At 38.4% G+C, this 22,907-nt stretch overlaps 1 protein-coding gene across 1 annotated transcript in view; it reads left to right on the top strand.

The window, feature by feature from the left end:
* The window catches only part of LHFPL6 (LHFPL tetraspan subfamily member 6), a 28,107-nt gene extending 5,344 nt beyond the window's left edge, over positions 1–22,763 (top strand). The window contains exons 3-4 of the mRNA XM_087716924.1: positions 20,998–21,096; positions 22,612–22,763. Of these exons, the coding sequence (XP_087573050.1) occupies positions 20,998–21,096; positions 22,612–22,730 (218 nt within the window). The 3' untranslated portion in view covers positions 22,731–22,763. The remainder of the gene's footprint in view (positions 1–20,997; positions 21,097–22,611) is intronic.
* Positions 22,764–22,907: the final 144 nt, after the last annotated feature.

Genomic DNA, 22,907 nt, shown 5'->3' with positions numbered 1-22,907 from the left:
TTCCAGAATACTCACATTTCTACCAAAGAAATAGGTGCTTACGCAGTAATATTTGTCTGTTTTTTAAATTAGTTTTGCCATCATTTTCTACCATAATTTTTAATAATTTTCTGTACAAGAGTTTCACTTTGTGGCTGTTTTTACCAAATTTCACCTTTTTCATTAATGGAGAATCTTACCCTAACAATTTGCATTTGTCTTGCAATGTACTTGAAACTAAATAAACTTACTCCATAAGTACTGCTGATGGGGAGGCAGAATGAAAGTATTTTAATGTAGTTTTGATGTAGTCAAAATGACTGGAACGATAACTATTTGTACTGATTTGTACAGTATATAGTGCCAATTTAGCAACTTGTTTTTGGTGTGTGTGTGTGTCAGTGAAAAGCACTAGGAATATATCTTAAGGCAGTGAATACTAAAGAAAGCAATCAAGTTCAATACTTTGTGTGCTTCACTGTGAATTGTTGTAATTCAAATCTTTTTTTATTGCCTTATTAGTTATATGATTACGGTAATATTAAGAGCTTTGCAGTCCTGTTTAGTTGACACATTGAAGAATAACTCCTACTTCAGAAAACAGCTTACAAATTCTGATGAGGTTCAAATTCAAATTCTTATTTAATGAGGTTGTGAATGTTGAATTGGACCCTCCCTTGTTGTCTTGTTCTCCAAACAGTAGTTGAGCAGTGCTATTCTGCGTCCTACTAAGATGGTTGGTGGAGAGGAACAAGTTGCCCCATGCAAATTAGTTAGTATCCTAGGATCCTTCATTCAGCAGCTGAACAATGTGACAAGGATAGTAAACATGGCAACTATAACTAATAGCCAGACAGAGACTATTCCCTCTAGTTGCAACAACAGGGACAGACTACGCCCCTAGCAACCCTGGGCTAGAAAGCCCCAATCAATAGGCCCAACTTGGACAGCAACTCAAAATGATGATGTTTAACCCCTTGTTTCCCCATCCTTTAGGCAATGGCTGGGGCTGAAGATGGGGGGGAAAGGCCTTTTGTATTATTTGCTCAGCTATTCACTTGCAGCTCCATGGGGACAGAGTGATCAGGGGGAATCAAGGGGTTGAGATTTTGCATCAGGTTTTCATGCTGAAACAAAGATAAGAAGCACCAAGATCTTAGTATAACGTACAAAACATTTTGATATGTAATTGTGCAGAAGTGTGGTGGACTGTAGGAAAGCAAGGCATTGGAGAAAGAAAATAATGGATGTAGCCTTTTTAACATTGTACAGAAAGGCTGTGAAGGGAAGTTATGTTTCTAAGGAAAAATCTAACCCAACACAAGAAGAATGGATTTATTGTATTAACATGTAGCTTCATGGATGTGAATAAATATATGATTTATTTATTCATTCATCATTGCTCCCTTTTTTCATATGTGAACCTTTCTCATTCTGAATTAAATTTAGTCCTTGCTGAATTAAATTTAGTCCAACCTTACACCTGTTGGCCAGCCTCTATGAAGAGCAGCAGTTGCTAAATTACTGCATTGGAGCCAGGAAAAAAAAAGGGCCAGAAGCACACATCCTGGGAACTCTGCGTTTAATAAACAGCAAATCCTGTTTGTACACAAAACATGGCCCATCCCAAAGATTACACATTTCACAATTTTAATATTAGAGTGAATAGCCAGCTAAAAGCTAAACGGGTGGTTTCTCCTCTTGTGTTGTATTTTGTAGTACTATTAATTTGGCTGAATCTCTGTTCTTAAACCTCCTATGGGGTGGGCATTTCATGTAGAGGAAAAACACTGGCTTCATTTATACCTGTTCAAGGTAGCCAACAAAATTTTAAACAAGATATAATATAATATAAGGAGTTAAAAATAAGGATTAAAATCAACAATTAAAAAAAAATCCCCTAAACCCATAATGACTAAGTGGTTGGTTTTGTAAGCCGTTTAGGGCTAGAAAGGTCAGTGCCAACATTTTAAGTGCTTAGTGATTTGCTCTTTTTGCAATTAATACCACAGCCTATTTAAGGTGTTACTTTCTCTGTGTTCCGTTCAGTTGAGGAAAATTCCAGTACTGTTTCATTCTTCATTTTGGAAATTTATATGATTTGGTATTATTAATTCAGAGGGACACGTTGGGAGTTTTATTATATCAACTAGCAAGGTTGACTGTTCTTGATTTGCTCAGTCTCTAGAGTCTAGATTGATCCTTCTTTCTCTCCTTCTCTCTTTGGCGATTCTAAGTCATCCAGGTCACAGTTGTCCCAAAAGTGCTTTTTTTCAAAAGGCAACTGGACTTGGTTTTTTCGTGAAGAGGTTTCACTTCTCATCCAAGAGCCTTCTTCAGTTCAGTAAAGTCAACTGAAGTGAAGTTTCTCCAGTGAACTGAAGCTTTTTCAGTGAACTGAAGAAGCTTCTTGGATGAGAAGCAAAACATCTTGAAGGAAAAACAAAGTCTAGTTGTCTTTTGAAAAAAAACACCTTTGGGTCTCTCTCCTCTTCAGTTGTGATTCCTAATCTGTCCCTCTCTCCAAGTTCTTTGCCTTCTCCAAGCTTCATTAGCCTTAGTCTGATTGTCATTCCTTTTAAGTCAAGTGTGTCTAATAGTAGGAATCAATAATGTTCAAGTACATCCTAGAATACATTGGAGGACTGCAGATGAATGAGACCCAAAAGTCTGTAAAATGTAGTTACTTCTAAAAAAAAAAAACTTGTTCCCGCACCTTCAGATCTCAAGAGATGCCAGACTCTTATTCACTTCCATTTTCTCTTTGATGTATTTACCTGACCTCATAACAAAGAGCTAGGTGAGAAATGAGATCAGTTTTTCAAGTTACATTATTTGTGTACCATGTGTCAGGGATGTGAGTCATTTGCTTTGAAATAATAAAAAATGGGGTATATAAATGTAATTGATCCATTGGGAAGTTCCCCAGCAGTGGAAATATGTCAGTTAGGTAGTCCTGAGGCTTATTATATATAAAGCGAGCAACAAACTCCAGTTCTTTTCTGTAGAGGTAGATGTTTGTCTTAGGAATTCCCCCATGGCTCATTAAAATGTATCAAAGCGATGAAACTCACACAGCCCTAAGTTCTGTTGCAGAGGTGATTGTTGTTTGTTCTTCATTTGAAATGTTTGTCTCAGTTATTCTACGTTTCTCTCTCTTGCTCGTCATATTTTGATTCTGCACTAGTTTTTAAGCAAATATTTTTTTCAATGTCTCTTACAACAATTAAAAAATCAGTGCATAATGACTATGGAAGGAAATTGTGCATGATTGCAAATATAACACAGGCCTTTTCCTCAGGCTTTTCAGACAAAAAACAAGACATATACCCGTAAGTGATGAAATAATAGGAGAAATGGAAAACATGGGAAATAGCAAAATATCAAATGTTTTCTCCTAAATCAGACCTTTCACCAGTACAGATTGCTAGCAGATTCACACAATGCTTTGAACTGCAAGGCAGACGAACATGTTTTTAGCATAGTTTTTGTGCAAAGCCAGCATATAAATTAGCTTATTATTCAATTTACAAAATAAATTAAGCACTTAGATTAATTACACAAATTACAGTGTACCGTGGGTGTGTGATGTGAACATTGACTGCATTTTCAAATTTTCAGATCCCACCCACCCACCCCCCGCAGCCCTGCCTGGACTTGCAGAGAGACAGAGGTGAAATGGCAGGAATAAAGCATATGATTAATTTATTACACGGGTAATAGAAATTGTGTTAAATAACACTTTTCTTTTCAACTAAAAAGGGATGCCTGACATATTCAGCCCATAGCATTTCATACATTGACATGGAATGAAAGTTTATTAGTTAGATTTATGAAATGGTAAAAATGGAGAGGTTTATGAAATATATCCCAAAAGTGCTTTTTTCACACCTGGATGACTGAGAATCTCCATAGACATTTATGAAATATCTATTATTTAAACAATATTGCTGGGGGTTGCTCAGGTAATATTACATGTCGTTATTTTAATTGGTTTCTCAAATCTCTCTTAAAATATGTTCTTGTTGATGTTTTTTGTCCCCCCAAAAGTAGCCCCAATTACCGTAAAGTAGAAGAAGTCTTTGTGAACTATTTCATGTGTTGGTTCATTTATTCTGTGATGCTCTGCAATTTAGGCAGAGCCTGAAGTTGTTGTTTTACCAGTATTTTTAGCTCAACTAAACCTTTCCTTTTTCCTAATTACTTTTTAAATCCAGATTGAGTATTAAATATCCTGGACCACAATACTAACTAACTTCACCCACAGACGTTAACTAAGAGGTAACCTTTTGGAGGAGGTTGATGTTTAATTGAATGCCAAATTTGGTTATAGGTTCTGGACTCTGTCCAGGGAAATGCATGGATATAAAAACTAGCACAGAAGAAAAAAGAACCAAGAGGGAACGTTTCATCATCCTATGATCCTACACAGTTTGATCAGAAAGTGATAAACCAGGCACCATTGAATTGAAATACGGTGCACTTCCACTCTAAGACTAATTGCCATCTTGGTGCAAAGTTATCAAAGGAAACGAGCTTCTATAAACTTGGTATAAACATTTGTGAAGAACCCATTTAGGCTGCCAGAATATTGCTGAGCCCAGATAATGATACATGCATGGCTGGGGATCTAAATATCTGATATTTTGTTCTACCTGTTTTCCTGCCAATCTGTCCACTGTGATCTAGTGGCACATTTCTTTGATGATGTTTTACCTGCCAATAATTCACAGTGGAGTAATCCAAAAGAAGACCTGTTTCAGGGGTCCTTCCACAAATACTGCCCTGCAAGTTTGATGCGAAGCCATTATCTGGTACCAGTTTAGGTCATCTGCTCCTGAAAGCTTTCTGTTGAATTTAGGTGGCCGATGTGACTGATTTTGGTTGCTATCACCATTGCTGTTGGTCTTGCTATCCTGTGAAATGAATTTAAGCTTTTGTAATGTAATCTAAAAAGCAGAGACATCACCCTCCCAACAGAAGTGTGTATAGTCAAGTTTTTCCAATTGCCATGTATGGCTGTGAAAGTTGGACCATAAGAAAGGCTGAGCACCAAAGAATGGAGGCCTTTGAACTATAGTGCTGGAGAAGACTCCTGTGAGTCCCTTGAACTGCAAGGTATTTAAACCGGTCAGTCCTAGAGGAGATCAACCCTGACTGCTTTTTAGAAGGCCAGATCCTGAAGATGAAACTCAAGTACTTTGGCCACCTAATGAGAAGGAAGGACTCACCGGAGAAGAGCCAAATTCTGGGAATGATGGAGGGCAAAAGAAGAAGGGGACAACAGAGAATGAGGTGGTTGGATGGACTCACCGAATCAGTAGGTGTGAGCTTAAATGGACTCCAGAGTATGGTAGAGGAGAGGAAGGCCTGGAGAAAGGTTGTCCATGGGGTCGCGTTAGGTTGGATATGACTTCGCAACTAACAACAACAACAAAAATTAATTGTTATATCTCTGCTTTGGGATTATAGTAATTTTTTTAGTAAGGAAACATTTACTAGGATATATATTTGGTACATAGATTGGACTAAGGTTATAGGGAAGCACATGAGTTGAAGAGAAGGTGAACAAGTTTGCTTTCTTTCCTCCCCTGAAGTCCTGTGTTCCTGTTCAATTCTTGTGCAGGCATGGCGTGTAGAAACATCAGTCAGAGTGTTCTTTTGTGGAGAGCTGACATAATGTCAACTGTCTCATTTGCACATGCCACAAAAGAAACTTCTGGGGCATTGTTTTTCTAAAAGTATAGCTTTACTGATAATATTCCATATGGGTACAGAAGAAGCAGAGCCAGTTCTGAGGTTTTTTTCATGCGAAAAGCAGCTTAGCTAAAAAATCCCCCTTTCTCCCTGAGCCACCCACTGTTCATTGTTGACCAAACATATACAGTCCACCCCGAAAGGATTAAACCCAATGCTACTATGCACAGTGTTGTTATATTGCCTTTTGCCTTCCGCAAAAGGCAAAAGCTCAGCCCAGTTGGTTTGCTGATAGTTCACATAACACCGAAGATATTGCTCCAAGTCCACCATGACACATATCTTTAATCAAGTACCCAGGTATACTTCAGGTATATCTTTAGCAAATCAGCTGTAATGATTAAACCCAAGTGCTTAATTAACCATTGCTCCAATGATTCCTCTGTAGAAGGAACAGCACAAAAATTTCCTACTTGCTTAAGCTTTCATTAGACTTTGTTCTGGGAAATTTTCTTCATCCAAACATTTTTAGCCTCTTTTTCTCTTTTTACTTAGTAAAAGACAGGCTGTTGCAAAGTATCTGGAAAAAAAATATTAGCTGAGCATTGTGTTGTATTAAAAATAAGACTAAATATTTTATTGCCTTCCACATTTCATGGGAATGTGTGATCTATTAGTAACATCCCTCTGCCCCATAAAACATTTCTGACAAAGGTCCTTTTTCTAGTCCCCACTTTTGCACACATGGCTAAAAGCTCTTTTTCCCATTTATGTATTTATTATTCCGATTTATATAGCCACCTAGAGCCATGTATTTGTCATGTGTGAACACATTCCCATGAAATGTGGGAGATGATAAAATATTTAGCCATATGTCTAATGTTCTAAGAAATGGAAGATGATAGATTAGTCCCTCGCAGGCTGTCATTAGTCCAACACAACTATCATTCGTGTTGCCAAACTGCCAGGAGTAGAGATTCCTCTCATTGCAGAAAAATAGCAGGGGATCATAATAATCCCTTGCTTCCTTTTCCAGTAATCATATCAGCCAGCTTAGGCAAGCGCCAGGCATGCATTTGGCACTCATGCTGCCAGCGAATATCCCTGGCATCAGTAGGCAGCACTTTGATATAAATGGAGAATAACAATTTTTATTGCAAGAAAGTTACTCCTTGGAGTACTGCATATCGGTGGTCCTTGACTTATAGCCATTTGTTTGATGACAGTTCAAAGTTATTTCTTGTAAAAAATATTTGTGACTTCTTGAAATGAAGACCATCATACCACCCTTGCAGTTGGCTCATATTTACAACTGGGTGCAGCATTGTGCGGTTATGTGATTGTGATTTGCAACCTTCTTAGCTGGTTTCCAACAAGCAGTGCTAATCGGGGAAGCTGGATTTGCTTAGCAAGTATGGTGATTTGCTTAGCAGCTGTGGTAAAAAATGGTGGTAAAATGCGATCTGGTCCGGTGGTGACTTGCTTTATGACCAGACTGACAAATGATGGAAATTCCAATCCCAGTTGTGATTGTATGTTGAAGACTACCTTTAGTAGCCAGAAAATGATCCAGAAAGTTAGCTGGTAATCAAGTTACGATTTTAAACTTTTGTGCCTCAATCTTCAGTTGGGATTCTAGGATTTTTCTCTCCCTTTCCTCCTTTACTTAAAACTGAAATACTAGATCGATTTTGTTCAGAGACATATGTCTATGGAGGTTCTCAGTCATCCAGGTCATGGTTGTCCCAAGGGTGCTTTTTTTGGATGAGAAGTGAAATATCTTCAAAGAAAAACAAGAAAGTCCAGTTGCCTCTTAAAAAAACACCTTTGGGTTCAGAAACGTAGTTCTTATTGTTGCCAAATTGGAGATTCTTGCTAAGCAAAAATACTTTTTCCTTCTTTTCTAATGTTGGCAACTCATCCCTCTTCAGAGGTGGGTTCCTACCAGTTCGCACCTATTCGGTAGAACCGGTTCGTCAAATCTACTGAACAGGTTAGAAGAGGTTCCACCAGTGGACCCGGAAAGCAGGCCACACCTACAAAAGAGGTTCCAAAATTTTTTGAAACCCACCACTGGTCCTTGGATGTGATTATTCTACACTATCATGCTCATATTTATAAAACTCAGTGCCTCTGTGAAAGGTAAGGATGACTACTGCGTTTGTGATGCAATCATAACATTGCGTGTGTTGAAGTTGTTTTAACGCAAACCAAAGATGCCTTTTAAAAAACAAGTTTACATCCTATTCTTATGCATGCTAGTGCTGTGTGTGAGGTAATTTAAGGTGGTTCTGACAAGTGTCGTCGGCATCTTCATATCCAGTCACATGGGTGGCAAGCCACTCCCATCCGGTCACATGGGCAGCAAGCCACTCCCACAAAGGAGGCCACACCCACAGAGTAGGTTCAAACAATTTTTGAAACCCACCACTGTCCCTCTTCCATAGTTCATTGATTCCCTATATAGCTTCATGTTTAAAATGAAGAGGTTCAGATGACTTCTTAGTGTATTCCAATTTCATTGTATTTTTCTTAAGGTAATTATTAAACATGGATGCATTTAAATGCATGCTGAAAAGACACACAGTGAAGCTTGGTATAAATCTAACAAATAAAATGCTGTTAACATTCAATATTCTTTTATTGGTTTAAGTCCAAATTTCTAGATTACCAGTCCAAATGGGCAAATCTTGCCAGTCCTTTTGAAAGCAATCTTGAAGGAGACCAAATTTAGTGAAGAGGCTTTAGCAATTTGGGGCAGGGAAAAGAGCCCGTGACCCGTCAAAACCGCGGTCCACTAAAGCGCGCCCGATTAAAGCGCGTACCTGATGTCATCAGCAGCGCGACAAATACAACCGCGGAGAAAAAAGGGCGCTTTAAAAAGCGCTTTTAAAGCAAGCCGATTCACGTAAAGGTAAGGGTTAGGTTTAGGGTTAGGGTTAGGTTTAGGGTTACGTTAAGCGTTAGGGTTAGGTTAAGGGTTAGCGTTAGGTTTAGCGTTAGGTTAAGGGTTAGGTATAGGGTTAGGTTTAGGGTTAGGTTAAGGGTTAGGGTTAGGGTTAGGTTTAGGGTTAGGTTTGGGGGGGTTAGGTTTAGATTTACGCGTTAATTTTAAGTTTACCGCTCACAGCGTGCTGTTTTCGTCGCGCTGTGATGACATCACGTATGCGCTTTCGTCGAGTGCGCTTTAGTCTACCGCAGTTTTGTGGTGGAACCAAAGAGCCATCAATAATATATGTCGTGTCCTGAGCTTCCAGGTAAAAAAACTATGGAGCACAGCATTGTGACAGAGATTGGCCACCAGAAGGTGAATTCTGGCCAGCATAGTTTTCCTGGACAAGGAGAGATTGTGAAATCCCCCACTCCAGACACTGCTCCTTGTGAGGAAACTGCAAGAATTGAGGGTTTTTTGGTTGACTCATGAGACAAACAATGGGAGTCAAGGAATTTCAGTTAAGCACAGCTGTAAGGCACCCTATCTGAACACAATGTTTGCAAAAGACTCACTTTCGTAAACAATTCTGGATGTAATCAATTTATAGCTAAAGAGAGATTTTCTGAGTGGCAAGATAAAAGCTATCCACTTGGTGAGTCAGCATTCTTATTGGATTAAAAGTGAGGGGAGGAGAGGGAGCTTCAAAGATTTAAAAAACTTTTATCAAAAAGCTTAACATCTGCACAAGTTGCAGATACTGAAACTGCAAGAGGGAGAGACTGCATTAGTGGATAATATGGCTATGCAAAAAAATCATTTCATCAATATTATTCCAATTTGCATAAAGGACAACATATTTCTCTGAAAAAAAATACATAAATACTTTAAGAAACAAAATTACTGCAGATTACAGGGGAACAAAAACAGATTACAAATGGAGCATGGTGGAAGGAGGGGTTGCGAAGCTTTAAAAAAGATTAAAACTGGAAAGTTGGTTGGACCAGATAGATTACAAGATTCTTATTATAAATTTTTTGCAGATGCCTTTTATGACCCTTATAAAATACAGCGAATTCTAGTTTACAGGGAGAAAGGATGTCAGAGAACTGGAAATAAGCCAATAAAGAATTAATTTAAATGATAAAGAAGGGCAAGATTTGATTTTAACAAAAAACTATGTAGGCAAATATATTTATTGGACAATGCCTACAGGTTTAGAACAATTATGGCTGATAGGTTGAGAATAATTTTACAATAATTTATTGGATCAATGAGGATCAATATGTATTTTACTTAAAAGATACTGTGTTTCCCAAAAATAAGACAGGATCTTGTTTTCTTTTGACCCCCCAAATAAGCCCTTGACCTTATTTTCAGGGAGGTCTTATTATTTTTGACGTGCAGGAGGCGGCAAGCATGGTCACCTCATCGCTGCTGCTGTGTTGCAATATTTTTGGGGAGGGCTTATTTTCAGGGAGGGCTTATTTCAGTGCATGTGCTCAAAAGCCCGATTGGGCTTATTATCCGGGGAGGCCTTATTTTCAGGGAAACAGGGTAGTTACAGAATAATATCAAAAATTTTGGAGTACTTGGAACAACACAACAAAAAGCTAGCATTGATTTTCTTACTGTAGTTGCAGAAAAGGCCTTTGACAGTATGAACTGGGCTTTTCTGTTTAATGTTTTGGAAGGTATGAACTTTAGAAGAAACTTCATAAAATGGATAAGATCAATGTATAATTCAAGGAAAGCATGTAGTTGCAGAAATCTATAATGGTGATCTATCGAAGTCTTGTGAGATACAAAACGGAACAAAGCACAAATACCCATTGTCTCTTATCTATTTTAATCCTTAAAATATTGAATAGAGATATGAGACAACATGAAAGGATTGTGCGAGTAAAGATTTAAAAAGAAACTTATAAGTTAAGAGCTTTTACAGATGATTTGGTGTTGGTTTTGGAAGATCAGGTTTAGAGGAAATTAGTACATTCCAACAGAAGATGAAGATGTTAATAAAAAAAATGAAAATAGAAGATCAAATAGAACTGAGGAATAAAATGAGCGATAAGATTGTGGACAAAGTAAAATGGATGGTAATACCATGACAAATATGCAATGCATTTCATATTCAACGTTCTTTGGGAAGATATGAAATGAAATTAAAAAAGATGGGAGAAATTATAACACTGATTGTTGAGAAAAATTTCTGTGACAAAAATAAACGAAAGTCTTGCTTAGAATGATGTTTTGGTTTCGGACAATACTTGTTTTGACAATTGACAATAAAGCCAAGGTTAATATCTGGTTTAAAAGTTATTATATTAGACATGCCACATTGAGAAAATGGAATAGATACAACTCCCAAGTTCTGTCCAAAGTGACGTTTGAAGTGGTATTTGCCAACTTCTCTCTACCTAAGTTTTGCTATTTGCATGATGAGCTATTGACATTATTTGGGAAATGGGATCTGTTGGCTCCTTATTTTTCCTTTGGTTATACAGAGGTCACTCCTTTCCCAAGTGATCTCTGATATGGGTGAAAATCAATTTGCATCAGCATACCTTGTGTTGATGGGACACGGTGGCTCAGTGGCTAAGACACTGAGCTTGTCAATCGGAAAGGTTGGCAGTTCAGTGGTTCGAATCCCTAGCACCGCGTAACGGAATGAGCTCTCATTACTTGTCCCAACTTCTGCCAACGTAGCAGTTCGAAAGCATGCAAAAATGCAAGTAGAAAAATAGGGAACACCTTTGGTGGGAAGGTAACAGCATTCCGTGCGCCTTTGGCGTTTAGTCATGCCGGCCACATGACCACGGAGACGTCTTTGGACAGCGCTGGCTCTTCAGCTTTGAAATGGAGATAAACACTACCCCCTAGAGTTGGGAACGACTAGCACATATGTGCAAGGAGAACCTTTACCTTTTCCTTACCTTGTATTATCTCATGGCTGGAGCATGCTAAAACAATTGTCTGGATGAACCCTGGAGTAACAAAAGGTTCTTTTGAAATTCGGAGTTATTTGCAATGAAAACAGCAAAATAACTCCCTCCCCCAATAAGTTGAAATGAAGATAACCTAAAGCAACTCTTTATATAGATATAAGAAACTTCTGGCCACTAGCAAACTCACCAGATTACTACTACTATCCTGCTTGAAGGACCTCAACTGAAGTTCTTCACACAGTTGTTTTTTCCACTTCTGCTTTGGGAAAATTACTAGGTGAGCCCTATCAATCCATTTATTATCTACCCATTTTTTTCCCATGGGAAAACTTCCCAGTGCTTAATGCAGGGCATATTCATGTTTTGAATTTTTTTCTCCATGTGGGAAGATATTCGGAATGATTACGTCTACATGGAGTATGAATATGATCAAATATGCACAAGTCACTTGAAGAATTCTAATTCTAATTGATAATGGAAGTCCTTAGAATTCCTTTGTTGACTAGATAGGCATCTCCAGATTAGGGGATAGCATCCTGAGAAACAAAATGTTCTACTTGTAATTTTTTGGCTATTGCCTATTTTTAATCTCAAATTAATGCTCACTGTACTTTCTGTGACCAGCTAAGTTGCTGCACCAAGCTGACCTTGAGTTGTCTTAAAAAACTAAATGAGGTGGGACCTTCTTAGTTCTTTAATAAAGCAGATTGTAAATCAAACTAAGAATGTGTTAAAAATTTCTGGAAGAAGGAAAAATGACAAATGTCTTCCATATTGCTGCCAAGAAAACAGTAAAATCCGTGACATCTCCAGATGACAAACTTGATTTGAGAGTCTAATCTTTTTTGTAAACATGCTCCAGTTTCCCCAATATTAAAACTGCTGACAGATGATTATACATAAAATATTGAAAGATAGCCCGACACAAAAGCATGTCCCACAGTAGATTTGCCAGTCTTTAAGATGCTGCAAGCTTCTTGTTATTTTTTTGCAATAACAAACATTCTGTCCACTGCCCAGAATCGCATGGCGATTTTAAAGCAAACAATTGATATTTTGCAACGCCGGGATTTTACACAGAACCTCATTGTCCAGGAGCAGGAAAACAAGCCACTGAAAATAGAAAGCTTCCCAGTTGTGTTGCACATGAGTGGATTGACTCGGTCTGCTGTCTGTGATGAATGTATGCAATCAACTGTATGTATGTTCTGCCCGTGAGGCATTGTCAGAAGCTTCAACTTGTGCGGATGAAATGGGGTTGGCAGGAACAAGCAAGAGCGTATTTGGTAGTCACTGCCCTGGCCATCCAGTTTCCAGGCACAAAATCAGGGGTCAAAGTGTCCTATATAAAGCTCTCAAGAGTTTCTTTCTTATGTTAAATGAACTTGCTTCCAATCCTCTATGGGCTTTTCCCTGTCTGGTGTCCTGTGGAGGATGCAACATAGCTGATCAAGGAAAGGCTCATCAAGGCAGAATTTCTAGTAGAGCTGCGAGTTTTTGATGGCTTCGGTTTTGTGAAACACCCTCCCAAAGGAGACCACTTTTTCAGGATTGCAAAAGGGCTAAAACTATCCTCCACCACGCACACCCTGTTAAAACAATTGTCTGGGTTGAAAATGTAATTGCATTATCAGATTGCGCTCCTCCTCCTTGGGCTTGTGCACCTCTTGCTGGAAATGAAGGGGGTTTAATTAGCTATTTTAGATGCCGTTTGAGAAGAGCAATGCGGTGTGTAACCTTTATTATTAATTTAGTGGATTGAAGAGTCGGTCGTGAACGTTTGGCTACAAGACCTTTTTGTGAACAACGGTCACTTGGGAAGCAATCATTGCTCTTTGCACAATATTTAATTGCTAGGTTGAGAGACAACAGAGGCGTTTTTTAAAAAAAAATAGAGTCCTAACATTGTTTTGCAAAAAATAAAGCTTAATTTAATGGCAGCTTGGGTGTTAGTGGAGCTTTAAAAACAATCAATTCAGCAATTACTGGCACAACCTTTATCCCCCAATGCAGTTGCTTGTGCCCCTCACAATCCATGAATATATATTACTAAATTAATTCATGCTTTCTTGGACCCCTGCTGTTCAGAAATAATTGTTTCAATAATAAAGAGTTACGTTCTTGCAGCTGCATCTAAGCGGCAGATCAGATAATAGCTAGGTCACTTCTTTCCCCGGGCCATGGATTCTTGCCAAAGATTTTGTGTGTGCTGTATCAACAACAGTCAATGTTTTCCTGTTCAGCTGTAGCTAAATTTTTCATGAACCCTGGGCAGTTTGCCTAATAAAAACAGGGCTGTCTCTCAAGCCAGCTTGCAGCATTTGCATGCAAATCTTTAGAAAGATCGGTGAGAAAGAGAGATGAACAATTCACTTTGAATATTTTTTTTTAAAGTATTGGGATTGAGAAGGTACGTGATGCTTAAACATAAGATGTGCAGTTAGGCTACTTTGAAGGTTTAAAATAGTTTTACAGTGATGATAGGGTTGCATCAATTAAAATTGCATATTTGTTTAAAAGCATAAAAGCCAAGAGAAGACATTCTAAAATGAGCAGAATGCAATGAATCCTTACATACAATTAAAATTATGAGAAGGTTCTTGTAGATTTCTGATGAAAGCAGAATGCATAAGTTTATTAGCTTCCTCCTTGGAAATCCATTGCAATTTAGCTATGTTCCTTGGCTTTTGGGTAAAGACCAATATCCTGTTGTTTCAGGTCTGCTTAACAAATAGTGAGAAACATTTATATCGTCGTTCTCAAATCATGCATGCATTTCATGCACCATTGAAGACAGTGGAATTCCAGTCCTAAATATCATAACATCAGTTCAAGATTATTTAATTCTAAACATGTGTATATGTCTTTAAAGTCATTCCGTGTAAGGAATATATAAGAGGACAACAACATTTTCCCCCCAGGGCGTCCAGTCCAATTTATGAACTCTCTCAGGACTTTTTGCATTGTACTTTTTTTGTCGTAGCAAAATATGACTTGTATTTTCCATTCTTTTCCTGTGTGATTGATGAAGCTTTCACAAGCAAGTATGTAGCAGCTTGTGAATTAACTGCACTAAGAAGGAAGACTAGAATAGGAAACAGATCTTTCCTAGTTGTACAGAGAAGACTGTGCATTTGTGTGTGTGCGTCTCTCTGTGTGCTGGTATTACTAGCTTAGAAAAGAATCTACTTATCTATATAGTACTGCTAATGTTATGGGCAGGTAAACATTTATTCAAATGATTATACAACATATGTTAAAACAATTCTAGTAACCCCTCAAGAGAGTCCATGTGAGTGTAGATGTTAAACAATATTTACTGCTTCCATTTCATCAGGATTTGAGTCCAAAGGAAGGTATAGATACCCCTCCTCATTTTATACCCTAATTTTTGAGCCTATATAATATGTCAACACACATGATACATGGGCAACCTTAGACATGATGATGCCAAAGTAATATAATGTGCAGTGAGACATCATGATATAAATTATGTTTGTTGGTACTTTGATTGTAACACAGAATACAAGTACACAAAGGATAGAGTTGCCTTCTTTCCTGTTCAACATTTCCCATTTCCTGTTTTATGTATTACTGATTTTCATTATAGATAATGAAAATAATAAAGTGACATGCAGACCAAAACTTCTGAATATCAATTCCTGTGCTTCATTATAACAAAAACCATCATCTTAATACAATAGAATCTTATTTGGATCATCTTCAGTATTTTCTGGTTCTGTTTCAGTTTTGAACTGTCTTTGAGGATTTCTTAAATATATTTATTGTATCAATTCTGTCTCTAATAAAGATGTGGTCTTCGGATAACAAAGAGCACTAACACTTATTTTAAATAAGACCACAATCTTCTTTTTCTACCAGTATGCAATCAAGCACTGCACTACAATCAATAAATTAGATTGAATTGCTATCTCATTCTAGTGTGTTCAGTATTCAGGTGTGCTCCTATGCATGATTAGTCAAAAGCCAGTATCACTCTTAAAGTCTATAGTTCATTGTGTACATTTATTATCCCTAGGATTTTAGCCTTAGGTTTTACTGACATCACTTCGATATTACAATCAGTGATAGGATGCAACTGGTTTAACAATTGGTTTGGTGACTGCACGCTTTATTTAAATTGGATTTTTAAAAATTAAAATTGGATTTTTTAAAAATTTAAATCAGATTTTTAAAAATTTAAATTGGATTTTTAAATTTTTAAATTGGATTTTTTAAAAATTTAAATTGGATTTTTAAAAATTTAAATTGGATCTTTAAAAAATTTTTATTGGATTTTTAAAAAATTTAAATTGGATTTTTAAAAAATTTAAATTGGATTTTTAAAAATTTAAATCAGATTTTTAAAAATTTAAATTGGATTTTTTTAAAATTAAAATTGGATTTTTTAAAATTTAAATCAGATATTTAAAAATTAAAATTGGATTTTTAAAAATTAAAATCGGATTTTTTAAAATTTAAATCGGATTTTTTAAAATCAAATTTATTTTAATAAAATGCTTTTGGAGTAAAAAAATCTATCTAAAGATGGTTTTCTATTTAAGATACATTAATAATATAGTTTATTCAGCATGAAATGGAGCTTAGTTATGTAGCCTGAGACTATATATTCTGCAATATTTACATTTTTGATAAACTCATTCAATGAATCCAGTGCAAGCTGAGATAGCGTGCACTTTAAATAGGAAACCTTCATTTTGTTTGCAAATAATAATATTAAAGAGTCTAACTACCAGCAAGAATGAGTCCTTACATTTAAATAGCACCTGTCATTTCAGATGCATCATGGCAGCACCTGTTAGTAGGCATCCACTCACCTGCAGCCCGCCATGTCCCTCACCTTGTTGTGTCACTGCCGCATCATCAGCCGTCCCATTAAAGTGAATTGGACTGTTGGTGAGTCAACAGCGGGTCACAAGAGGAGGAGCCGCTGCGGGACAGAGATGACAGTTGCTGTTTAAAAATTATGATTTAAATCGAGTTGATATAAATCAAGCCTTTTTACTAGTGATTTAAATTATAAATCACTCATTTAAATCAAATCCTCCCTGTAATGCTTAACTAACTGGGATCCTTGCTTTAAAATGGGAACAGGGACGGCTGGAATTGCAGTCAGAAAGTGATGTGGTCACATGATAGTGTCCACATTGCTTAGCGAGAGAGAAATTGCAGTGTCCCAATTGCTGTCATTAAATGAGGACTACCTGCATAACAACTAGTTTATACTCACCCTATTTACTGTATTATTCCATTCCTTTCTATTCATGCAAACTACCAGTTTTGGCTTTCACCAAATGCATACATTGCTTTATACGCTGCCCTTTGTTCTTTAATCTTTTGAGGATTGCATTAATTTGGCCATGATTTTCTCTAACTTCCCTTCCCTTCCCATCCATTCATTCTTCTTTCCTATGTTTATTTTGTAACTTAATCTTTATTCATTGAACTTGAAACTGGGCATTCATTTGTATAAACAAGATTAAATTGCTGCTTATTGTATGGGATAGCTTAGTCCATAGTTATTCCTTTACATTCTTGCAGTTTATTTCAACAGGAATTGCATATGATTTCCATACTCTTCCTTTGTTTGAATTTTCATGAAGTTCTCCATATGTTGTTTGACCTCTGGAAATGGTTCTTTTTATTATCTTATGTTCTTCTTGCTGTAACTGAAAATACTGGGAACAAAGAAACAATTTTTTAAATAGCTCTTCCTGTATATAAATCCTTCTTTGTCCTATTAACTGTTTTAATTATGATTCCAAACTATGAAAAAGATTCATAAGGAACTAGCTTGGGGTTTATGCCATGAATTCACATGCGGCAATCAGTTACATTTTAGTTTCCTTTTTATTTATTTTTCCACCTTGGGGGCAGCTGCTTCATCCATTCATTTAGCAGAGGTGGGGAGTTATGGCCCCTTTATGACCACGCTGGCTTGGGAATTCTGAGAGTTGAAGTCCACAAGTCAAAAAAGGGCTATAGTTCCCTGTTGTGGCCCAGCAGGAGCCGTTGGAGCTGCCACCAGACTCCAACAGTGAGGGGCCCTGAGAGTCGGCTCTGGAGGATGTGGGGGACCCTGGACAGGGTTCCGACTCCGAGCAGGGTGCAGAGAGGCTGGTTGGCCACCAGGAGGCGCCTGAGCCTTGGACCAGTGGGGAGGAGACAAGGGAGAGTGATCCGGACTCCAGCAGTGAGTTGTTCCTGTGGATGCCCGGCACTGAAGAGCTAATAGGCGTCAGGAACAGTTGCACAAGTACATGAGGTAATGGCACTCAGCTGGTGGTCATTAAGCTCCTCTCCAGACTATAAAAAGGACTGCTTGTGCACACGCCCCTCTTGCAGAAGTCAACGCAGGAACTAATGTTGGAGAACATGATTGTGAGCTTCTGGTCAACTTAGGGCAGTTCAGATTGGAAAACTTCCATCTGGAGTTCCAGAGGGCTCAGGAGCAGGTGGTTTTCTCATTTGACAAACCCTTGTTGAACTTCCTGGTCTCTAATTTCACAACTCATCAGTAGATTAAATTTTATGAACGAATATGATTTGGATTTTTCTATTTGGTTTCTGGTCCGGTTCACATCCTATTAAAAATGTGCAGCTTCATTTCTTCTGCTTATATGAACAGTCCACCACCCCAGATGCTTGCCTCATCCCAATCACTTAGCTTCTAGGCTCAAATGAGCCATAGTTCTCCCATCCCACTCACCCAAGCAGAGAGACTGCACTGCAATCTCTAGCCATATATGTACCTGTCCGGAACAAATACCTGGCTACAGAATCATGGTGTCATTACAGATTTCCGCACGTTGTATTTAAATGCAAGAAGAAATAATGAAACCTTGATAGCCAGGAGGTTCCTCCCCCTCCCCCTTCCCCCATCCTCCTCCTCCTCCTCCCAAATACATACCCACAAGTATGAAGCCTCAATTTAATTTTACCCATTTCATCGTGAAACAAGGGCAAAGGGCTTGTTTTACCCCAAAACTGCCATATCTTAGGAAGTGGCACACTTAGAATAGAATAGAATAGAATAGAATTCTTTACTGGCCAAGTGTGATTTGTTAGTGATAGCCATAGGTTACTGTTGTGGCCCAGCAGGAGCCATTGGAGCTGCCACCAGACCCCGACAGCGAGGGGCCCTATGAGTCGGCTCTGGAGGATGTGGAGGACCTTGGACAGGGTTCCGACTCCGAGCAGGGCGCAGAGAGGCTGGTTGGCCACCAAGCTCTGGTGACTGAGCCTTGGAGCAGTGGGGAGGAGACAAGGGAGTGTGATCCTGATGTCATGCATTGGAGCAGTGGGAAAGAGACAAGGGAGTTGGTCCTGGATGCCTGGCAACGGAGGGCTAATAGGCGTAAAGAACAGTTATGCAGTTACAGGAGATAATTGAACTCAGCTGGTGGTAATTAGGCTCCTCTCAAGACTATAAAAGGAATGACTTTCCACATGCTCGTCACAGGAATCAATGTATTCACTAGAGCTGGAGAAGCTATCGTGGCTAGCTTGGCAGGCTGGATTGCTGCCAAGGTCAGTCTGTGCTGGATTGCTGCCAAGGTCTGGTCTGTGCTGGATTGCTGCCAAGGTCTAGTCTGTGTGTTAATAAATCCTTGAAGTATCTTTGTCTTGGCGTGCTTTGGTGTATGAAGAGGGGGGGGGCAGAACAGGTTACTAATAAGCAATCAAATCATGTTAGGAAACAAATAAAAATGTAAATTGTAAAGATACAAGCATTATTGCGAGGTTTGTCACTTTAGTCAGCTGGAGGGAGCCCTAATTGGCTCTTAGTTTTTCCTATTTGATTTCAGGATTTGAGGCTTCAAAGTGGGCAGGAGAGAGGAAATTATGCTAGATGATGTTAAGTAAAATTGGTCGGATCTTAAATAAAGCTGGTTCTTAGAAAAAAATAGAAAAAATCAATTTAAAAATATTACTCTGGTGCAGCTGATGTAAGGAAAACCATTTTCTGGTGGACTGTGATGTAAAGCTGAAATGAATGCAAAACAGACCCCACAAAAACGCTTCAAAGGAATAACTAGAGATAATCTGCCTGGATAGGTTTATTGATTTGATGTTAAATGCATTGCATTTACTGATGGCTGTGCCTAAGGAATTGCTTCCAAGTGCATAAATTAAGGCACCCAATACATTTAGATTTAGATTATGTATTCTTAGAGGCAAACACTTCTGAAGAATTTATCAAGATATCAAGAATCATAAATGCATGCATGAATGCTGGGCAGGGTGAATCACAAAAATAATAATTATATAACAATGATAGGATAACATCTTCACTTAGATTGCTCTTCTCAACCTTTGTATTAGGGATATTTTGCGGGGGGGGGGGGCAGAGAATCAGATGAGCCTCTGCAGATAGCAATACTTGGTTGAACTATCTAGCTTGAGAAGCTAAGCAAGATTGAAACTTGGTTGTGCTTGTTGTTTTCATAAGACTCCAAAACTGAAAGCTGGACTTACACATTCTGGAAGAAGACAATTGTGAATCATTTCATATTGTTGTCAGGAAGACTACATACTGCATGTGCCCATAACATCACCCTAAGCTAAATTAAACCTGATGGAAACTCTTAAGATCAGCAATTCGGTCAGTTTTTCTTTGGTCCAATACAAATTTCCCCCTTGCTGTCAACATAGCACATGATGTTTCAACTCATATCCTTTAATCTCTCTATATAAAAGGCAAATACCACTCACTCATCACGAAATCTCCAGAACTGTAAAGCCTACAAACTTGAAATTTGGCAAGCATGTTCCTCTTGGCTTCTAGGTACTCGCTAAGAAAGGAGTTTTCGAAATGACCATCAGATCATTAGTATTATACAGTAATTAACATGCTCTGATGCTAAGGAGTTCTACTTCCCCTCCCCACCTGAAAAGAACTCTGATCCATCTGCTAGTTACCTCACATTCCTTTACCTCAGTTCAAACTGGCAGACGTTCCACTTCTTCACTCAGGAGTGATCTGGGGCTCTTTACAATACTAAATGTCGTATCTCACCAAAATGTCAACGCCTTCCACCTCTGGAACTGCCTCCGGACTCAAGAAGGCGGGAGTGATATTCCCTTATGTGTTTCAATCACCGAATACCATTGAGCCAAAAGATTGAACCAGAGTGAATTGCATTTCTCCTGGATTGTCCAATCACATAGTTTCATCGCAAAGCACAAGTATCCAGCTAGTCTTTCTATAAATTCAAAGGATTAACATTACATTTGGATTTTTTTAGTTGTTCAGTAGAGAAAAAGTTAGAGCACTCAGTAGCCCACTCTTTTCTCAGTGGTCCACCAACTGTGGACACAAAGACAGAGAGATAAACAGAAAATGAGGATTCTGCCTCCAACCTTCATTCATTGGCTATGTAGTCTGGCTAAAATTATGTTGCTTTCTTTCACCTGTAGGTTTGTTGATTGGTTCTGGGTGTGCTCTCTATCCTCTGGGCTGGGACAGTGAAGAAGTCAGACAAGCCTGTGGCAATCTTTCCGACCAGTTTGAACTAGGTGAGTAATCCTAACCTCATGGAAAATGACCTTAAATGAAATGGATTCACAAAACAAAACCAGAAAGAGAAAAACACACATGAATGAAAGAAGTTAAGAAAGAATCTTCTATTCTTTAAGAAATGGAACAGCTGCCTAGCCAAAATAAAGTAAAGCAACTTCAGAGACTCATGCCTATGTGCTAGTTTAACTGTGGTTTGGACTTGGCTGGATTTGCATAACATGCTAAGATATAAATCATCTATAAACTGCAATTATTGGGTATGCTTAAATTGTAAAGCAATGATAATAATATAATTATAAATTTACATCTTTTGATTGCAAAGAGGCCACACAGCTTGGATCTACACATATACTATGCTGATTCATCCTGATCCAAACTCAATGCGTATGAAGGTCAGCACCAGCTACAGAGCTGGCAATTGTGATTTCACATTGTTGTGTATATAATTTTTAAAAACCCATTATGGTTTTTAGACTGTAGCGTGAATTGCATCCTTAAGTATCTTTTCTTCCCTGATTTTTGCCTGCTCTATTACTTTAAATCTTGTGAGTCCTCTATTCCGTAAAGTTAAACTCATTTTGAAACCGTCATCCTGAATTGAATGGGGAGGATCCTACATACAGAAATCAAAAAGGATGGGGTCTCCCCCCACCCATCATACTGCAGTAGAGGGAGAAATGCCCTTGTTTTCAGAGATATTTCCTGATTCCTGAAGATATACTCAAGTGCAAGCTAAACTAGGTTTAGGGGTGGATATCTGGACACATTTTTGAATCTAAAAGGAGTTTTTAAACCCCTAAAAAACCCTCTGATACATGCCTGTTTTTATACAAACCTCCCCCACCCAAAAAAACCCTAGGCATTTGATCTGTGCAGGCATCTCTTGAAGGTAAGAAAACTTCAGGCCTTTGCCTATTTTCATACCAAGGAGTTACGTGTTTACAAACTTGGTGGGTGAGGAACAAATGAATATGGCCTATGAATACATGTGTTTTCCTTCAATTATTGAATACAGGATTAGAATGCTACCACCAGTGGTGGGATTCAGCCAGTTCGCACCTATTTGGGAGAACCGGTTGTTAACTTTCTAAGCAGTTCGGAAAACCAGTTGTTGGAAGAAATCTCCTTTTATTTTTTTCCACTTTACAGGGCTAATCCTGTTAAGGAAGGCAGGAAGGAAACATTCTGGTGTTCTTTCTAGCCTTATCTTTATGGCCCTGCTTACAGAAACTGCCTCTCTGGTTAACCCTTATTACATTGTAACAGTTGATGCGAAGCGCCCATTGACGTGAGTGACGTTGAATTGGCCACACCCACCCAGTCACATGACCACCGAGCCATGCCTACCCAACTGGTCATTAGGGCAGAGAACTGGTTGTTAAATTATTTGAATCCCACCACTGGCTACTACCGATAGTAATCCAAAGGCGGGGGAGGGGGGGGGAGATAGAGAAAAGGAGGACCCAACTTCCAATAATACTGTCTTTGTGTGCCTTTTGTCTCCCCTGCAGGCACCTGTGAAATTGGCTGGGCTTACTATTGTACAGGAGGAGGAGCTGCAGGGGCGATGTTGATATGCACTTGGCTGGCCTGTTTCTCTGGCAAGAAACAAAAACAATATCCTTATTAAAGCCAGAGCAAAACAGAACAAAAAGAAAACAAGTTTTGGGGATAGGGGTGGGGTGGGGAACAGTTTGTATGTTTTCTTGAGAAAATGCATATTAACTCTTTATTGTAGCCAGATAAATGCAAACAAAGAGTCAGTGAAGTTGGAACTGATGTGTGATACTGTGAATAGGAAGGAGTT

This window comes from Thamnophis sirtalis, unplaced genomic scaffold, assembly GCF_051295495.1.
Source record: "Thamnophis sirtalis isolate CommonGarterSnake01/CBP01778 unplaced genomic scaffold, rThaSir2_p1.2 scaffold_5, whole genome shotgun sequence".
Lineage (NCBI taxonomy): Eukaryota > Metazoa > Chordata > Lepidosauria > Squamata > Natricidae > Thamnophis > Thamnophis sirtalis.
Note: the sequence above shows the minus strand (reverse complement) of the source record. Positions and strands in the feature narration are given on the sequence as shown.